The sequence below is a fragment of the Lepus europaeus genome, chromosome 18 (assembly GCF_033115175.1).
Source record: "Lepus europaeus isolate LE1 chromosome 18, mLepTim1.pri, whole genome shotgun sequence".
NCBI lineage: Eukaryota > Metazoa > Chordata > Mammalia > Lagomorpha > Leporidae > Lepus > Lepus europaeus.
Window position 1 is genome coordinate 61805702 of NC_084844.1, and position 18518 is coordinate 61824219.

The 18518-nt window shown below is 54.5% G+C and overlaps 1 protein-coding gene across 1 annotated transcript in view; it reads right to left on the reverse strand.

Annotated features, from left to right (window-relative positions):
• DHRS7B (dehydrogenase/reductase 7B) overlaps positions 1-16301 on the reverse strand; it is a 39552-nt gene extending 23251 nt beyond the window's left edge. Inside the window, exon 1 of the mRNA XM_062216645.1 lies at positions 16242-16301. Coding sequence (XP_062072629.1) covers positions 16242-16261 — 20 coding nt within the window. The 5' untranslated portion in view covers positions 16262-16301. The remainder of the gene's footprint in view (positions 1-16241) is intronic.
• Between the last annotated feature and the right edge of the window lie 2217 nt (positions 16302-18518).

An 18518-nucleotide genomic window follows, 5' to 3' on the forward strand; every position in this document is an offset into this window, starting at 1 on the left:
CAGCCCCTCGGGCACCTCGGCCAGGGAGCCGGACCCGGCCTCTGGGGTCACGGCGCAGGGCAGAGAACCAATGCTCCATGGGATTTTCCTCATGGCGAGCCTCAGAGAGGTTTATAGCAGGAACAAAACACAACAAAAGCCATTAAAAAAAAAAAAAAGCGTTTCTTTGAAAGGCAGAGCTAGACAGAGAGCGAGAGAGAGATCTTCTATCCACTGGCTCACTCTCCAAATGCCTGCAGCTCCCCAAGTGCCTGGGCTGGGCCACGCTGAAGCCAGGGGCCTGGGAACACCACCAGGACCTCTCACGTGGGCGGCAGGGGCCCAAGCACTTGGGCCACCTTCTGCTGCTTTCCCACGCGTCCACCAGCAGGGAGCTGGATCAGAAGTAGCACGGCCGGGACTCAAACCAGCGCTCACAGGGGACGTCGGTGTTGCAAGTGGTGGCTTAACTCGCTGTACCACAACGCCGGCCCCAACAAAAGCCGATTTTAGGAGTGGGCCTTGTGGTGCAGCGGGTTAAGCCATGCTTGGGATACCTGCATCCCATACCGGTTCAAGTCCCGGCTACTCTGAGCTTTCAATTCAGCTTCCTGCTCATTTGCCTGGGAATCAGAAAAGGATGGCCACTCGACTGCCAGGGCCCCTGCCAGCCACGCGGGAGATCCCTGTGGAGCTGGTGGTCCTGGCTTCTGCCTGGCCCAGTGCTGGTGGTTGCGCACACTCAGGGAGTGAACCAGCAGCTGCAAGATCTCTCTGTCTCTGCCACTCTTTCAAATAAACAAATAAAGACCCAATTTTGGTTTCCAATGTGCTTTTCTCACTGAAATACAGCAAGGTGGTCCACACACAGGGGACTGACTGACAGGCAAGGGGTAGCGGCCCCCAAGTCCTGACACTGTACCAAAGCCACATCTCTCACACTGAACTCGATATTCAGACTGGGCCTGTATTTTCAATGGTACCAAAGGTGCTTAAGATATAGTAAATCATCATCATTTTCGGGGCCTTTGTGACAGAAGACATTCTTCCAGGGGTTAATGGTAAACGGGAGGCTCTTGCCTGCCACACGCCCCCCAGCTCCTACTCAACCCGCAGCCCCGCCGGGGTGTCCTGTGGCAGCCCTGACGCCCCACTGCCGGGCAGAGGCAGCCTGCGTGCCTCCACACAGAGCCTCAGTGACGCCCACGCAGCTGCCTCTCCCCCATCCACACAGCCCTCTGAGAAAGGCATCTGGCCTTGCACCCTCTGCCTCCAGCACCTTCCACGCCTTCCCGAGTGAGGCCAAATTGTGGAGATAAACTGAGGCAGCCCTCAGACCACAGGGAAAGCTGGGGCACAGCTGCGCTGCTTCTACTTGGTAACGAGCAAGAGCCCCAGGACGAAGCCTGAGGAACAAGTGGACGCTCTGGCCCTGGGCCAGTCACCATGTGAACCACACCCGGCCACAGCTCCTTTCTGGCCAACGGTTTCAGACACCAGTAAAAGCAACCGGGATAAAGGCATGTCATTTTTTTTTTAAGATTTTTATTTATTTATTTGAGAGGCAGAGTTACAGACAGAGAGAGGGAGAGGCAGAGAGAGAGAGAGAGGTCTTCCATGCACTGGTTCACTCCCCAGATGGCCGCTACAGTTAGAGCCGATTTGAAGCCAGGAGCCAGGAGCTTCCTTCAGGTCTCCCACATGGGTGCAAGGGCCCAAGGACTTGGTCCATCTTCTACTGCTTTCCCAGGCCACAGCAGAGAGCTGGATAGGAAGTGGAGCAGCCAGGATCAAACCGGCACCCATATGGGATTTGGGCACCGCAGGTAGAGGCTTAGCCCACTCCGCCACAACGGCGGCCCCAAAGGCATGTCATTTACAAAGGGTTCAATGTGGAGAATCGGGGCTGGAATCAGATTAGCCTGAATTCCAACACACACTGGGTCCCGGGCCTCCTGGTGGACTTGGAGAGCAGCCCCGCCTCTGACCCCTGGGTCTCTCGGACAATCTGCCTTACTGTAATTTATCCAGGCCGGTGGCTTGCCCGGAATCTGAGTTATTTATAGAACTGAAAAACGTTATTATGAAATTCAACTAGGAAACGCTCTACTCTCTGAAGCAGCTTCTGAGAGAGAGGGAGGGAGGGAGGGAGGGAGGAAGAGTTTTCCGACGAGTCCACGTGAACCTTGCCAGGGCACCGACCTCCACGCTGCAAGCCCAGGCAGACAGGGCCAGAGAGCGGCAAGACGGACGGGGGAAGAAACGCACAGAAACCCGAGAGGCTGCACCACCGCCAACGGCTGTCCTTTCACCCAAAAATAGCCCAGCCAGCGCTATCACTGCCTGTCACCAGGCCTCCGTGTCACCTCAGGACAGGCTACGGTAAACACGCAATCTATCTCATCCACTGCTAGCACATTTCCCACTGTTCTGCACAGATACATTTCTCTCCCTTTATTTCTTTCTCTCACAGGGTTTTTCAGGCTTAAAAACAAACAAACAAACAAAAAAAAAAAAAAAAAAAAAAAAAAGGAAAGAAAATCTATGTGGCTAACTCCAAAGTATTAAAAAGGAAAAAAAATGCCTGAAGTTCAAAAAATCTTTACTATCCATTACAGTCCTTGGCAATGCAGGTAATGGTGTAAGGACCACCTTTCCACGCTGCGTTTAAGTTAGAAAGGCAAATACATCCAGCTACGGACCAGAGCTAGCTCAGGGTCACAAAGAGCATACTAAGCTTGGCCACAGGACAAGGCGAAGGCGGACACAGTCAAGGTCGAGGATGTGGGCCAGGAAGTGTAAGACCAAGTGTCCTGACTCCAGGGGGGCTTGGCCCACTGCTGCACTTCTGCACACCTCTGAGCATGTCTGCAATGCGCGTCTCATGTTCTGCTTTCCTCAAATGAGGCTGCAAAAGTAAATATAATCTGCTCTGTCACAGGCATCCCTTGTACGACAACGTCGGCTAATAAATCCTCCAGCTAGCAAGGAACAAACCCAGCACCTTGGAGCCACAGCCACGTCTCCCGGGGCAGCTTGGGGTGGGGTCTCTGTGCCCCTCACTGGGCCAAAGGGGGGCTGCACTTTGCCAGGCCTCACTTCCTCATGCACTCCAGGAGCCCTCGCTACCTGCATCAGAAGCACTATTTAAATGCAGAGCCACCCAGCCCTAAAGAGGGTGCCGGAGCTGGGCTCTCTCATCCTCTGAGGATGATCCTCATGGGGGCTGCCACATCGTGACGTCCCGAGGACCTCTGCAGTTGCTTACAGAGGACACGAGACCCTGGGCATATCCCGGGGTGATCCGCCGGCCACCACCCGCAGGGACCAGGCCGGTGCCAGCCCTCCCTCACCAAGGCCGTCCACACCCCTACCCCAGTGCTCAACCTCAGCGCCCTCACTTGACGGAAGCCGCTGCACACAATCTTCAAGCCTGTCCCCCCCTCACACACACACCAGGTCACCTCAAGTCACCAAAGGGAGCCCAGGTGCCTGGGACAGCCTGGCTCCCACCTCCACACCACTCTGCACAATGTCTTTTCTGAGCCCATTTGCTGAAAGGCCTCCCGCCATCTTCAACCTCCATCCCTCCCCCTTCCTGAGGACTCGGACCCCCACGGCCCTGTGCACTGGTGGCTGTTCTGTCCCCCACACGCCTCACAATACGGTCTGGAGGCATTTCACTGGGGTGGGAGGTGTTAAACAGTAATCCACTTTAAATTGTCTTTTTTTTTTTTTTAACTTATTTGAAAGGCAGACACATACAGACACACACCCCTCATCCGCTGGTTCACTCCCCAGATGGCCACAATAGCTGGAGCTGCACCAATCCAAAGCCAAGAGCCAAGAGCTTCCTCCAGGTCTTCCACGCATGTGCAGGGGCCCAAGGACTTGGGCCATCTTCTACTGCTTTTCCAGGCCACAGCAGACAGCTGGATCAGAAGTGGAGCAGCCGGGACTTGAACCAGCGCCAATACGGGATGCTGGCACTGCAGGCGGCAGCTTTACCTGCTACGCCACAGCACCAGCCCCCCTCAATATACTTTAAATTACCTGTAGGTTACTTACAACACCTGATAATATGCAAATCATGGCTACCCCATGTTGATCAGGAGATAATGATAAAAAAAAAAAAAAAAAAGGCTGCGCATTTCAGTACAAGAGCCATTTTTGCTACTTTTGATGCACAGCTGGCTGACGGCCCCTGAGCGCTCACGGTCAGATACCCTGCTGCTGCTCCAGCTGGTTGTAATGGTTTAGTCGTGAACAAGGGCTTCTCTTTCTTTCTTTTTTTTTTTTTTTTTTTGACAGGCAGAGTGGATAGTGAGAGAGAGACAGAGAGAGAGGTCTTCCTTTTTGCTGTTGGTTCACCCTCCAATGGCCGCTGCGGCCAGCGCATCGCGCTGATCCAAAGCCAGGAGCCAGGTGCTTCTCCCGGTCTCCCATGCGGGTGCAGGGCCCAAGCACTTGGGCCATCCTCCACTGCCTTCCCGGGCCATAGCAGAGAGCTGGCCTGGAAGAGGGGCAACCGGATAGAATCCGGCGCCCCAACCGGGACTAGAACCCGGTGTGCCGGCGCCGCAAGGCGGAGGATTAGCCTGTTAAGCCACAGCGCCGGCCAAGAGCTTCTCTTTCGCGTTCACTCACTCTTCTCCAATGATCCTCTCCAGACAAGTTTCTAACTTGCATCGCTCTCCCTGTCTGAAAACTTCCATCAACCTCTCCTGCAAGGCAGGTCTGCTGGCCACGGATTCCCCTGGGTCTCTGCTCTGGCTAATTCTGCAGGCACAGGCTCCTGGCCGGGGGTCTTCTCTCACTGCCCGCTCCCCCTCCCCGCCTTGCTAGCAGGGTGGCAGAGAAGTCACACGTCAGCAGACGTCAGGTGAGCATCGGACTCTTCTCTCTGGCTTCTTTCACCATCTTTTTTTTTTTTTTTCTTTAATCTTTGATTTTCTGAAGTTTTAACGTGTTAGCCTACAGGCAGCTTGTCTTTGAGTCCCCTCTGAAATTCACAGCACAATTTTATCCTCAAAGCAACAGCACCACAGGCAAAGCCTCTGGGAGGTGGCTGAGTAACAAAGCATCCTAGGGAAGGGGGTCCGGCGCCCTGGCGGCAGGCTTGGCCCCCTTTCCCCCTTTCTGTCCTGTGAGCAGACACGCATGACACCATGTAGGAGGCCCCCACCAGACCCGGCTAGGGTACTAGTCCTGCATTGCCAACCTTCCGAACTATGAAATAATTTTCTGTTCTTTATAAATCACCCGCCCTACGATTTTCTTTATTTATATTTTTAAAGATTTTTAAAATTTATTTTAGAGTCAGAGTTACAGACAGTGAGAGCAAGAGAGAGAGAGAGAGATGGCCTTCCAACCACTGGTTCACCCCCCAAATGGCTGCAACGGCCAGAGCTGGGCCAATCCGAAGCCAGGAGCCTCTTCCAGGTCTCCCACGCGGGTGCAGGGGCCTATGCCCATGGATCATCTTCTGTTTTCCTAGGTCATGGCAGAGAGCGGGATCTGAAGAGCAGCCGGGACTTGAACCGGTGCCCATATGGGATGATGGCACTGCAGGCAGCAGCTTTACCCACTACGCCACAGCACAGGCAGCCTGAGACGTGCTGCCGGGTGTCCCCCGAGCCTCCTGGAGCTGCAGTTTGCCGTCTGAGGTGGATCTGAGGGAAACCCCCGATCACGCCTGCTCCCGATATCTCCGGGCCTTTCTTCCTCCTCCTGAAGCTCCCCTTGTGCACACGTCACATCTTCAACAGTCACCTCACTGTTCCGGTTTGGTTTCTCGCCACCTCTTTTTCTCTTTGTTTTCGCAGTTTCAGAAGTTCCTACTGTCCTGTTCTCAAAGCTCAGAGACTCTTTCTCTAGCCATATCCAGGCCACTAATTAGTCCCTCGGGGGCCATTCCTCATTTCGGCCGCAGGCTTGCTTGGGCTCTAGCGACTTTTTCATTCTCGCTTAGATTTCCTGTCTCCGCTCACAGTACCCATCTGTTCCTGCGTGTTGTCTACGTCTTACAGAGGAACCCTCAGCAGACTAATTATAGTCTTAGAAGCATTCCTGGTCTGATAAACCCCACATCGCTACCACATCAGACTCCGGGTCTGGAGCCTATTTAGTCTCTTTGAACTTGGTGCTCTGTTTCCGTGGGCCTTTTAAGTTTTTGTCGGGGGGGGGGGGGGGGACCTGACGTACTGTGCAAAGGACCGCATTCCTTAAGCGAGGCTTTAGGGGTACAGGGCAAGCAGGCGGCGTCCCACAGCTCTTGACTGGGTCTCAAGCTTCTGGCGAGCCTGTGGGGTATGCACTTCACCAGCGCTCCTCAGCTTCCTCCCCTGGGTGGGACAGGATGGCGAGGAGGGGCTCCGTGGGAGGCGAGCATGACCGGGGTGGGGGTGGGGGTGGGGGGGGGGGCTGACAACCCTTTCTCGGAATGGAAGTGACGCTGGTGAAACTGCTTCTCCCGAGGGCAGGCCCTGCACCCCTGAGCCGGATGCCCTGCTGTATTTCAGAATGGCGAGTTGCCTCTCCCCCTGCTGGGGGCATGGGAGGATTCTTCTTCAGTATTCACTGTGAGAAGCTCATGATAGTGGAGACAAAATTCCCAAAGGCACAGGGGCTCCCTGTGACCAGGTCCCACAGAGATTTAAAATCTCAGATGCGTCCTGCTGTGCCTCCAGCAGCCTGTCAAGTACAGTTCAGGCTTCCCTGCCACCTTGCTGGTTCTCACAGAACTTTCTGTCTATGGGTTGGTTTGTTTTTCGTTTTTAAGAGACAGAGAGATGTTTTCTGTGGGGCGGTTTCACTCCTCAAACGCCTACAACAACTAGGGCTGGGCCAGGCTGAAGCCAGGAGCCTAGAACTGAATCTGGGTCTGCCACACGGGTGGCAGGGACCCAAGGACTTGAGCCATCCCCTGCTGCCTCTAAGGGTGCACATGGGCAGGAAGCCAGAAGCAGAAGTGGAGCTGCGCCGATCTGAAGCCAGGAGCCAGGGGCTTCTTCCAGGTTTCCCGAGTGAGTGCAGGGGCCCAAGGGCTTGGGCCATCTTCTGCTGCTTTCCCAGGCCATAGCTGAGAGCTGGATGGGAAGTGGAGCAGCCAGGACTCGAACGGGTGACCAGATGGGATGCCAGCGCTGCAGGTGGCAGCTTTAGCCGCTACGCCACAGCACCGGCCCCCCAAGCAGTACCTTAACTCCTACACCAAATGCCACCCCACTTAAGGGTGTGCTTGCTGCAGTCGGTGTGATTCTATGTACTCACCTGTCTGTAATTTGAGGGGCAGGGGCTCACCCTGTAAACTCATGTCCCTGCTGTTCACCTTTTCACGTGTTCTTAGGATAAAGTGATTAAAAAAAAAAAAAAGTGGCTGACTTCTAAGGCCCTTTTGTGCCAGCCCAGAAACTAGAAGTCCTGCCACTGCCGTCTATGAGAGGAGTTAGTCACCAATCACAAAACCATCGCTCCCACGTACGCAGACTTCCATTTTATTTGCAACAAAATAAGCTTATCTTTTTTTAAAAAAAATTATTTATTTATTTGAAAGGCAGAATTACAGAAAGGCAGAGGCAGAGAGAGACAAAGGTGGCAGCAGGGGGTGGGGGGTGGTCTTCCGTATGCTGGTTCACTCCTCAGATGGCCACAATGGCCGGAGCTGCGCTGATCTGAAGCCAGGAGCCAGGAGCTTCCTCTGGGTCTCCCATGCAGATGCAGGGGCCCAAGGACTTGGGCCATCTTCTACTGCTTTCCCAGGCCACAGCAGAGAGCTGGATCAGAAGTGGAGCAGCCAGGACTCGAACCGGCGACCAGATGGGATGCCAGCACTGCAGGCCAGGGCTTTAACCCACTGCGCCACAGTGCCAGCTCCAGCTTATCTTTTAATTCCATCATCTGTGATCTTTCTGAAGTGCCCCCACATTCTACCTGGGGTCCCCACTTCCTCAAGTCCTTCAGACATTCACAACAGCTGTGTGGAGGTCTTCTTACGACCAGCATCCGGGCCACTGGGGCAGGGGGCGCCCCTGTGACCAACCATTCCCTCCTGGCCACAAGCTTCCCTCATTCTTTACATGCCTTACAGCTTTTTGTCGCTAATTAGACACTCAGTAATTTTTGTTGTTGTTGTTGAAAACTGGACGCATCTAGCTTCTGACTGTCTGAAGACTGGTTTGGTTACTGGTTTATTTGTTTAGCAGCCTGCCGGTACCAAAGCTATGAACTTTGACTCACTGCCACCTGCAGGGCAGTCAGTGACACATCTCCATTCTTGTTCCTGCTTTTATTTGTATGCTTGGTGTTCTACTAGGGGTAGCCTCGACATCTGTATAGCTTAGTGGTCAATCACCGGGCAGAGTCTGCCCTCAGACACAGCTGAGCAGGGCTTCCACAGGCAGACGACTTCCAAGTCCCCTTGGCATTGACTTCCCACCAGGCCCTCTGCCACCTCCTCTGCAGGTGCACACAGCCGTGGGACAAGCTCAGGCCCTCCCTGGTCTCCTCTGCTCACCCACGTTGTCCTGCAGTCACCTGGGATCCAGGGGGAGTTTCTCAAGCCTGTCTACAGCCTCTCCCAAGACTTCCTGTCCAGTTTCCGGCTGCTTTACTGGTCTACTGCTTGCCCAACGAGGGCTACAACCTAAGAGCAGCAGAACCGCTGCCTCCCCCACTCACGTGCCCCCAGGCTGCTTCCTGAGAAAGGGCTGGCCAGGGTTTGGACTTGCTTTGGGTTTTCCTCTGTTCCAGACAGCGCCAGCCTCCTCTCACAGTGAGACTACTGGTTTCATGGTGGACCGAAGTGCAATGCTTCTTGATTTGTTGGAAGCCTTTGGTCAATTTCCAAAACCCTGAAACAGCTGTTTTGACACCTTTGCTCTGTCGTACAGCTGGTATTTGAGATCTGTCTCTTCTCGCCACCATCACAAGAAGTCTTGCTCCTGTCCCAAGGACTACACATAACGATTTACTGTGAGATGTTACTGACAACAGGCACCAACACCCAGCGTCAGAAATTCTGTCTCGGGGGCCCGTTGTGCCGCAGTGGGTCAAGCCGCTGCTAGGGACACTGGCATCCCCTATCAGAGCGCCAGCTCCAGTCCTGGCTGCTGTCTTCTGATTTGGTTTCTCGTTACACAGTGCCTGGGGAAGCAGCGGTTGATGGCTCAAGTATCGGAGCCCCTGCCGCCCATGTGGGAAACCAGGAGGGAGGTCCTGGCTCCTGGCTTCTGTCTTCAGCCAACTGGGGAGGGGCCTAGAAGATGGGAGATCTCTCCCTCCCTCTCCCTTCCTTCCTCCCCTGTGCCCCATCCCCCCGCTGTTGCTCTGCCCTTCAAATAAATAAATCCTAAAAAGAAACTACTCCCTTCAAAAACTCTCATCTGCGTGTCATCACCAAATACTGCCTGTCAGTTAGGAACTTTCAAGAAGAGATATCTTAGGGTTGGCACTATAGCTCAGAGGGTTAAAACTCCTAGCCTGCAGTGCTGGCATCTCACGTGGGTGTCAGTTCGAGTCCTGGCTGCTCCACTTCCAAGCCAGCTCCCTGTTATGGCCTGGGAAGGCAGCGGAGGATGGCCCAAGTACTTGGGCCCCTGCACCCTCACAAGAGACCTGGAAGAGGATCCTGGCTCCTGGCTTCAGACTGGCTCACCTCTGGCCATTTGGGGAGTGAGCCATCAAATGGAAGGCCTCTCTCTCTCTGCCTCTCCTTCTCTTTGTGTAACTCTGCCTTTCAAATAAATAAATAAATCTTAAAAAAAAAAAAGAGAGAGATACCTTATAAAGTGTTATCTTTGTCAAGTTAAATAAAAAACGTTGGTGGGGAAAGGCAATAACCTTCTATTGAAGCTAATGAGAGGGAAACAAGGCAGAACCTGCTGCTGTCAGGAGCCCCATTTCCTGTGTCCAGCGCCCAGCCAGGCACTAGGTGCCACGGCTGTCCAGCCGCCCCGTCTTTCCAGCCCTGCCAGGATCCGACTTCTGCCTCTCACAAGTCAGTTCTTGTTCCACTAAACAGTTACCCTTTAAGTTCCCAGCTGCTCTGGCCTACAATCAAGTTGCTAGCAGCCACTTTTCCACTAAGATCTATAAATCAATCAATCAGGGGGCAGAGTGCTGATTTCAAATAGTTACTGGTACGGAAAACTGTCTGGGAACCCGCGGGCCTCGGTCCAGACACCCGCGGGCAGCAGCTGGCTGGGTGAGGGGCTCCCGGCAAGTTCTCCTCTGCGAACTCTGTCACACCTGCCTTGCTTTACAGGGCCCAGACAAACAAGGGCGACTTGCAGAGCTACACCCAGAGGGTGGCAGAGAGCACGAGAGACGGCGAAGAGAAGGAACCAGGAAAACGGCCACGCTCATCTTCCTCACCGGGGCCGGAACCCGTGGGCAACCAAATTAACCAGTTTCAAGGTGCTTCTTACCGGCCCTCACCTGCCGACGGGCAGGCAGAAACTGTCGCTGTTTCACTCACTTCACTAACTGAGATGCTTTTACACACGCAGCCTTCTCCTACAGGCAACACACTAAGAAATGTGACCCACATTTACCTACAATAATGCTGCACTTAAATTTTTTCTTTTAATCACAATTTACCGGAAGTCACTGTCTGAAAAACACTGATGTACCATAATTTTAAAATGTAAATATTGGGCCGGCGCCGTGGCTCAACAGGCTAATCCTCCGCCTTGCGGCGCCGGCACACCGGGTTCTAGTCCCGGTCGGGGCACCGATCCTGTCCCGGTTGCCCCTCTTCCAGGCCAGCTCTCTGCTGTGGCCAGGGAGTGCAGTGGAGGATGGCCCAAGTGCTTGGGCCCTGCACCCCATGGGAGACCAGGAGAAGCACCTGGCTCCTGGCTTTGGATCAGCGCGGTGCGCCGGCCGCAGCGCGCTACCGCGGCGGCCATTGGAGGGTGAACCAACGGCAAAAGGAAGACCTTTCTCTCTGTTTCTCTCTCACTGTCCACTCTGCCTGTCAAAAATTTAAAAAAATAAATAAATAAATAAATAAAATGTAAATATTGGGGCCGCTGCTGTGGCGTAGCGGGTAAAGCCGCCACCTGCAGTGCCAGCATCCCATATGGGCACCAGTTCGAGTCCCGGCTGCTCCACTTCCCATCCAGCTCTCTGCAATGGCCTGGGAAAGCAGTAGAAGATGGCCCAAGTCCTTGGGCCCCTGCACCCACGTGGGAGACCTGGAAGAAGCTTCTCGCTCCAGGCTTTGGATCATAGTTCCAGCCATTGTGGGAGTGAACCAACAGATGGAAGCTCGCTCTCTCTCTCTCTGTAACTCTGACTTTCAAATAAATTTTTTTAAAAATGTAAATGTTTAATTTTTTAAAAAAAATCTATTACAATGGTGGGACTCTCCAACCTTCCTCAGTACAGATTCCTTTGACAGCTGATTAATGGAGGCCAGTGCTGTGGCACAGTAGGTAAAGCCAATGCCTGCCGTGCTAATAACACATATGGGTGCCGGTTCAAGTCCTGGCTGCTCCACTTTTGATCTAGCTCTCTGCTATGGCTTGGGGAAGCACTGGAAGATGGCCCAAGTCCTTGGGACCCTGCACTCTATGGGAGATGCAGAAGCTCTTGGCTCCGGCCTGGCTCAGCCCTGGTCATTGCGGCCATTTGGGGAGTGAACCAAGGGATGGAAGATCTCTCTCTCTGCAACTCTGCCTTTCAAATAGATAAATAAATCTTTAAAAAAAATACACACAACTGATTTTAAAAATATCTGATTAACAACACCAATGTCTCTGATAAAATGCAAGTATATGCAAAATTATGGAAATTATTTCAGGCAATCTACAAACCCCAGATGCCCATTTGTACACCTGTGTTTGTTAGGAAATCTTTCTGGAATGCACACATTTAGCATGGCCGCCTGGGCCACTCACTGAACTTGGGAGTTTATCAACGTGGATTCGTCACACCAAGGCAGCCCAGCATTGCAAATGAAAACACCAGTCACCAGAGGGTCACAACACTGCCACCTCTTACTTCCTCTGCTTGACCCTGAACTTACCCTCCCTGGACCCCAGCCTGCCCACCTAGGGAACAGGGACAGGATCCACACTCTCCCCACGACAGTTACGGGACAGGAGGCAGACAGAGCAGGTCCTCACACACCGTGAAGTGCTGCAGGTCAAATGGGGTTGGCTGGCACCCTCCGGGTGGGAGTGTCTCCACCTGCCAGGGTCGAAAGCGAGTGAGAGAAAGCCCAGAACTGTCTGCCAGCAACTGAGGGCACTCAGCCTGCCCTTGGGTTATCTCCAAGAGCTCCTTGATCCATCTCTGTTTCCTGTGTGCGATCCCAGGAGTCAGCGGCAGCAAAATCACAGCTCTTTTGCGTGAGCCGCTGGGTGGGCCCTGGCAGGTGCACACACTGCTGAGTGCGATGCTATCTGACTGTTATAATTTGTAACCTGGCAACTGACAGGCAGACAGACAGGGGCCGCACTCCTTCGGAGGCGAACTTTGTATTACGGGATGCTGGGAGGCCCAAGGTTACAATCCTTCACTCCTCTCGGACTGTGACAGAACGCACAAGTCCTCAAACCACAAGTATCTTTTCACTTCTAACATCATTAATCTTTCCTCTTCTATGGCTGTTTCCAGTACAGGGGACAACCTTAACGGAGTGAAACAGTAACATTACACAATGGCCACATCATCCTTTAGAAAGTAAGTTTTAGCCTGTGACCATGTATGGCTATGGTGGAGAGGAAAATATTAATAACAAATACTTTTTTTTTTTAGTCCTTGCAATGTACCAGACACTGCACTACATCCTGCACACCCATGACCTCATTCCATCCTCATAGCAATCATCTGAGGCAGGAACAAGAGCTATTTCCATCCACTGAAGAAGCGAGGACAGGGCCTGAGCTCACAGAGCCGGTGACCGAGGAGAGAGCCGGACCCAGTGAGTCCGAATCCAAAGCCCACAAGCTTCGTTCTAAAGCACAACAAATAAGGACCAGAGACAAAACGAACCAACTAGAACCGCAGCAGTCCACCTCAGGAAGGGCTCTTCCACTGTCCCAAACCTCGGTGCAGCCGCAGCTCCCATGCAGCCGGGCACCCCCGATGCGGTTCAGCTAACGCCCTGCCCCGTCTCTGAGAACCGGGAAACAGCAGCTGTTTCCTAATACGGCCTCCAACTTAACCACCCCCAGGTGCTTCTCACTAAACCTGGAAAAACTCACATTCCGCCTTCCAAAGGTAGTGTTCCTCGTACAAAGAGCGGCCCTACTGCGTGGAACAAAGGGCTGAGGACGTCCCAGTCACGCTGCTGGGCGGGCGAGGATCCACCAGCTCCCGCTATGGATGGGGAACCTTGCACAGTAGGGAGCCTCCACGCTCACCCCGACACATACGCCCCTCCAGAACATCAGGATAGCCCCACCTGCCAAAGACGGAGCTCTCGGGTATAACTGGGTAGCAGCCAGAAAGGACATCTAACAAAGACAGGTTCTGTCCGGGCTAACCACCAGGGACCAAAATTTTGGTTAGAAACCCACAAGTTTTAAGTAACATTATTGGTAACATTTCTCTGAAAAATACATATACATATATGTGAAAGAAATCACAGGGGGGCAGGCAATATGGCGCAGCGGGTTAAGCCGTGGCTCGAGATACCAGCACCTGTATCAGGACACCAGTTCAAGCCCCAGCTCCCTGCTGAGGTTTCCACCACCCCACCCATGGGAGACCTGGATGGAGTTCTGGGCTTCTGGCTTCAGGATGGCCCAGGCCTGGCCATGTCAGCCATCTAGGGAGCAAGCTGGCAGGTGGAAGACCTCTTTCTCTCTTTGTCGCTGTGCCTTTCAAATAAATAAATCGTTAGGGGGCCGGCGCTCTGTGGTAGAAGGTTAAGCCTCTGCCTGCCATCTTGCAATGTTGACATCCCATATTGGGGGGGGGGGGGGGGCTGTAAATAGGGCAAACGGGATGTTTTCAGAAGGAAATACCAAGACCTGGGAGCAGTACTGGTCTCAGGACAAGATCCCCGCCTACACACGGCCTCTGACCTCACACCCTTTCCTCCTAGTTTCGAGGCTGCAAACGCGCCCGGCCCCGCCCTGGTAACTCTCTGCCCAATTTAACTCCAACTCAAGTGTGATTTTCTCAGCAAAGCCTCTCCTCCATCCCCCCCCCAACTCCCTCCCCATGCGAGTGAACCTGTTTTCTACTCCCACAGCGCCCTCTACCGTCCTGCACAGCACGTAGCACAATCACAACTAATACTTTTTTTTTTTTTTTTTTTTTTTTTTTTTTTAAGATTTACTCCTTTGAAAGAAGTAGTGACAGAGAAAGAGGGAGAGACAGAGATCGTCCATTCGCTGGTTCACTCCTTGGTTTCAACGGCTGTGGCTGTGCCAGGCCAGAGCCAGGAGCTCCATCCGGATCTCCCGCGTGGTGGCAGGGCCCTAAACGCTTGGGCGGTCAGAGGCCGCCTTCTCTGGTGCATCACAGGGAGCTGGACCGGCAGGAACACAGCACCCACGACTCTAACCAGCACTCTGATACGGGACGCCAGCATTTGCAAGCGGTGGCTTAACCTGAGCCACAGTGCCAGCCCATTAGTTGCCCTTGATTAATTATCAATTCAATGTCTATCTCTCTTGCAACCTAAGGTCAAGGGCTGTATGCGGCCGGCGCTGTGGCATAGTGGGTAAAGCCGCCACCTGCAGTGCCAGGGTCCCATGTGGGCGCCGGTTCAAGTCCTGGCTGCTCCACTTCTGATCCAGCTCTCTGCTATGGCCTGGGAGAGCAGTGGAAGATGGCCCAAGTGCTTGGGCCCCTGCACCTGCGTGGGAGACCTGGAAGAAGCTCCTGGCTCCTGGCTTTGGATCAGCACAGCTCCGGCCATTGCAGCCAATTGGGGAGTGAACCAGCAGATGGAAGACCTCTCTCTCTCTCTCTCTGCCTCTCCTCTCTCTGACTTTTAAACGGCTAAGGACAGCAGCACTAGGCATTTAACAGGACTTGCACTCGGAGCGGCACCGCCAGCAGCCGCGGTGCAAAATCAGGGGAGTCCCGACAGCCAGGAGCACCCGCCTTCCACGAAACGGGGTCTGCTCTGCTCTGCTGACTCTTGGTCGCCGGCTAGGGCGCCTCGGCCCCAGGCCACGCCACCTCATACGCTCCCCCCAGCTGCACACCCTGGCTTCACACACACCCAGCGGCACATGTCCCCAAGTGCACCCCCCAGCTTCACATATCCCCCCATCTGGTCATGTCCCGCCAGATGTGCGCACCCCAATGCCCCCAGCTGCACGCACCGCCACACTGCATAGCCCCCCCATATGCACACACCCACATGGACACGCCCCCACACCTGCACAAGGCCCCAGCTGCATGCCCCCCCAACCAGCACACCTGCACACACCCACATGGACACGCCCCCACACCTGCACAAGGCCTCACACTGCACGCCCCCTCACACTGCATAGGCGCCCCCCACCAGCACACGCCCACACAGACACGCCCCCCACCTGCACACGCCCATATGGGCACGCCCCCATGCCCCCCCACCTGCATAGGCCCCCCCACCAGCACACGCCCCACACACCTGCACAGGCGCCCACACCTGCACACGTACCCACATGCACACGCCCCTACACCTGCACGCCCCCCCCACACCTGCACACGCCCCCGGCTGCACGCCCCACCTGCAGCGGCCCTCCACCTGCACGCGTACCCACATGCACACGCCCCTCCACCTGCACACGTACCCACATGCACACGACCCTACACCTGCACGCCCCCCCATCCACCTGCACACGCCCCCGGCTGCACGCCCCACCTGCAGTGGTCCTCCACCTGCACACGCGCCCACACCTGCACGCGTACCCACATGCACACACCCCTACACCTGCACACGTACCCACATGCACACGCCCCTACACCTGCACACGCCCCCGGCTGCGCGCGAGCCAGGGGCACCCGCCGCCCTCCCCGCGCCGGTGGGCGCCCGCGGAAACCGGGACCCCGCGACCTCGGAGACAGGCGGGGCCCCCGCGAGCACACGTCCGAGCCGGAGCTCCGGTCCCCGGGGCTGAGCTCAGTCGGCCCTCGCGTAGGCGGCTGCGGGAGCCCGGAAGCCGCCCGCTCGGGGCCCGCGGCCTCCGTTAAGCTTTAACCGCTTCCTTCCCGCTCGGGTCAAGGGCTGACTCGAGTCAAGACACACTTCCAGGCCGGACGCTGTCCCCCTCCCTCACCGCGGAGGGCCCTCGCGCCTCAGCGCCTACCTGGTTGCCGGAGAGACCATAGTCAATCAACTGCGTCTCCCGCCTCGGAAGTGACGTAGCCGGGCCGCTGCGTTCCGTCCAATCCCAGCTTCGGCGGCGCGCATGTGCGGCTGCAGTGCGCCCCCTCGCGGCATAGGAGGGATATGAAGGGCCCCGAGGTTTGAGTGGCGTCCTCTTGACTAAGTCCCGCCCCTTCCGCTTCGCTGCTGCAGATGGTGGTTTGCGCCTTGGGGGGGGGGGGGGGTTGGAGAATTGACTGCAGTTACCGTAAGTAAAACCACAGCGCAAAGATTAAAAGGGCAGTGAAAAGAGGAGAGAGGTTGGGAACAGGCCCACAAGAAGTGGCCATTCCCTGGGCCCCCAGCAGCCCCTGGAACCCACACAGATATTGCGAGCTCAGTTGAAGGCAGAAGAATCCATGTATGTGAACTCTGGACAGCGACATAGCAGAATGTCGTGATCATGCCACAGAGGAAAAATGTTTATTTTTTTAAGTTCATCGAACTATTTTTTTTTCCAAGATTTTGTTTATTTGAGAGGCAGAGTTAGAGAGAGATCTTCCGTCTGCTGGTTCCCTCCCCAGATGGCCACAATGGCCAGACCAAAGCCAAGAGCCAGGAACTCCATCCGCATCTTCCATGTGGGTGCAGGGGCCCAAGGACTTGGGCCATCTTCTGCGGCTTTCCCAGGCCTTAACAGAGAGCTGGATTGGAAGAGGAGCAGCCAGGACTAGAACTGGCGCCCATACGAGATGCTTAACTGCTATACAGTGCCAGCTCCATTCTGTGTACTTGCAAAGCAAAATCATTTCTGGGGCACTGTTTGCTTGGTAAAGGGCAGCATGAGGGGCCGGCACTGAGGGGTATCTGGTAAAGCCACCGCCTGCAGCGCCAGCATCCCATGTGAGCACCGGTTCGAGTCCCAGCTGCTCCACTTCCAATCCAGCTCTCTTCTGTGGCCTGGGAAAGCAGTGCTTGGTCCCCTGCACCTGCGTGGGAGACCCGGAAGAATCTCCTGGCTCCTGGCCCAGGCCCAGCCGTTGTCTCCATTTGAAAAGTGAACCAGTGGATGGAAGATCTCTCTCTCTAACTCTGCCTTTCAAATAAATAAATATTTTTAAAAATAATAAAATCAATGAAGGGGGGAATGCCAAAATGGGGTTATAATTATCCTAAATTATTTTCCTTTTTAATCATTTTACTATTGATACTTAACACTTTATTTTACTATCAATTGAGAAACTATAATTGTCTATATTTATCGGTTGATGTTATGATTTGTGAATATAATGTGGAATAATTAAGTCCAACTAATCAACATATCTATCACCTCAAATACTTTATTGTGTTAAGAACATCTGAGGCCTTGTTGAATATTATGGTTAGTGGTGCACTAAGCCTGTGATGACAGAGTGGATTGAAATTATGTTTTTGAAAAAATTAAGAGGGACCAGTGTTGCCGTGTAGTGGATTAAGCAGCTGCCTGCAGTGCCAGCATCCCATGTGGGTGCTGGTTCAAGTACTGGCTGCTCTACTTTTTTTTAAAGATGTATTTATTTATTTGAAAGTCAGAGTTACACAGAGAGAGAGGGAGGGAGCTTTTCCACCCGCTGGTTCACTCCCCAGATGGCCATAACGGCTGGGGCTGGAGCTGTGCCGATCCGAAGCCAGGAGCCAGGAGCTTCTTCCTGGTCTCCCACACGGGTACAGGGGCCCAAGGACTTGGGCCATCTTCTACTGCTTTCCCAGGCCACAGCAGAGAGCTGGATCGGAAGTGGAGCAGCTGGGACTCGAACCAGCGCCCACATGGGATGCTGGTACTGCAGGCGGCGACCCCCAAGCAATGCTTTTTAACATGCAAGGCAATGCCTTTGTGTCCCGGACAGGACAATTTCAGAATGTGTGGGAAAGTCTGCCAGTTGGCAGTGGTGTGAGATTACCAGGAGCGACCATCTCTATCCTCTCTCCTCTCCTCTTCTTTCTCTCTCTGTGCCCCGGGGCATTTCGGGATCCCATCTCCTCTGTGTTTCCTGCTGGGGAGGCAGTGACTAGCACTGGCTGTCCCTTGGCTTCCTGCCTGCCAGCCACTGGTCCTCAGCCTCCTCCTCTGTATGGTGTAAGAATGCGTGCTGGGGCCGGCAGGTAAGGCCGCCACCTGCAGTGCCGGCATCCCATATGGGTGCAAGTTCTAGTCCCGGCTGCTCCGCTTCTGCTCAGCTCTCTGCTGTGGCCTGGGAAAGCAGTAGAAGATGGCCCAAGTCCTTGGGCCCCTGCACCC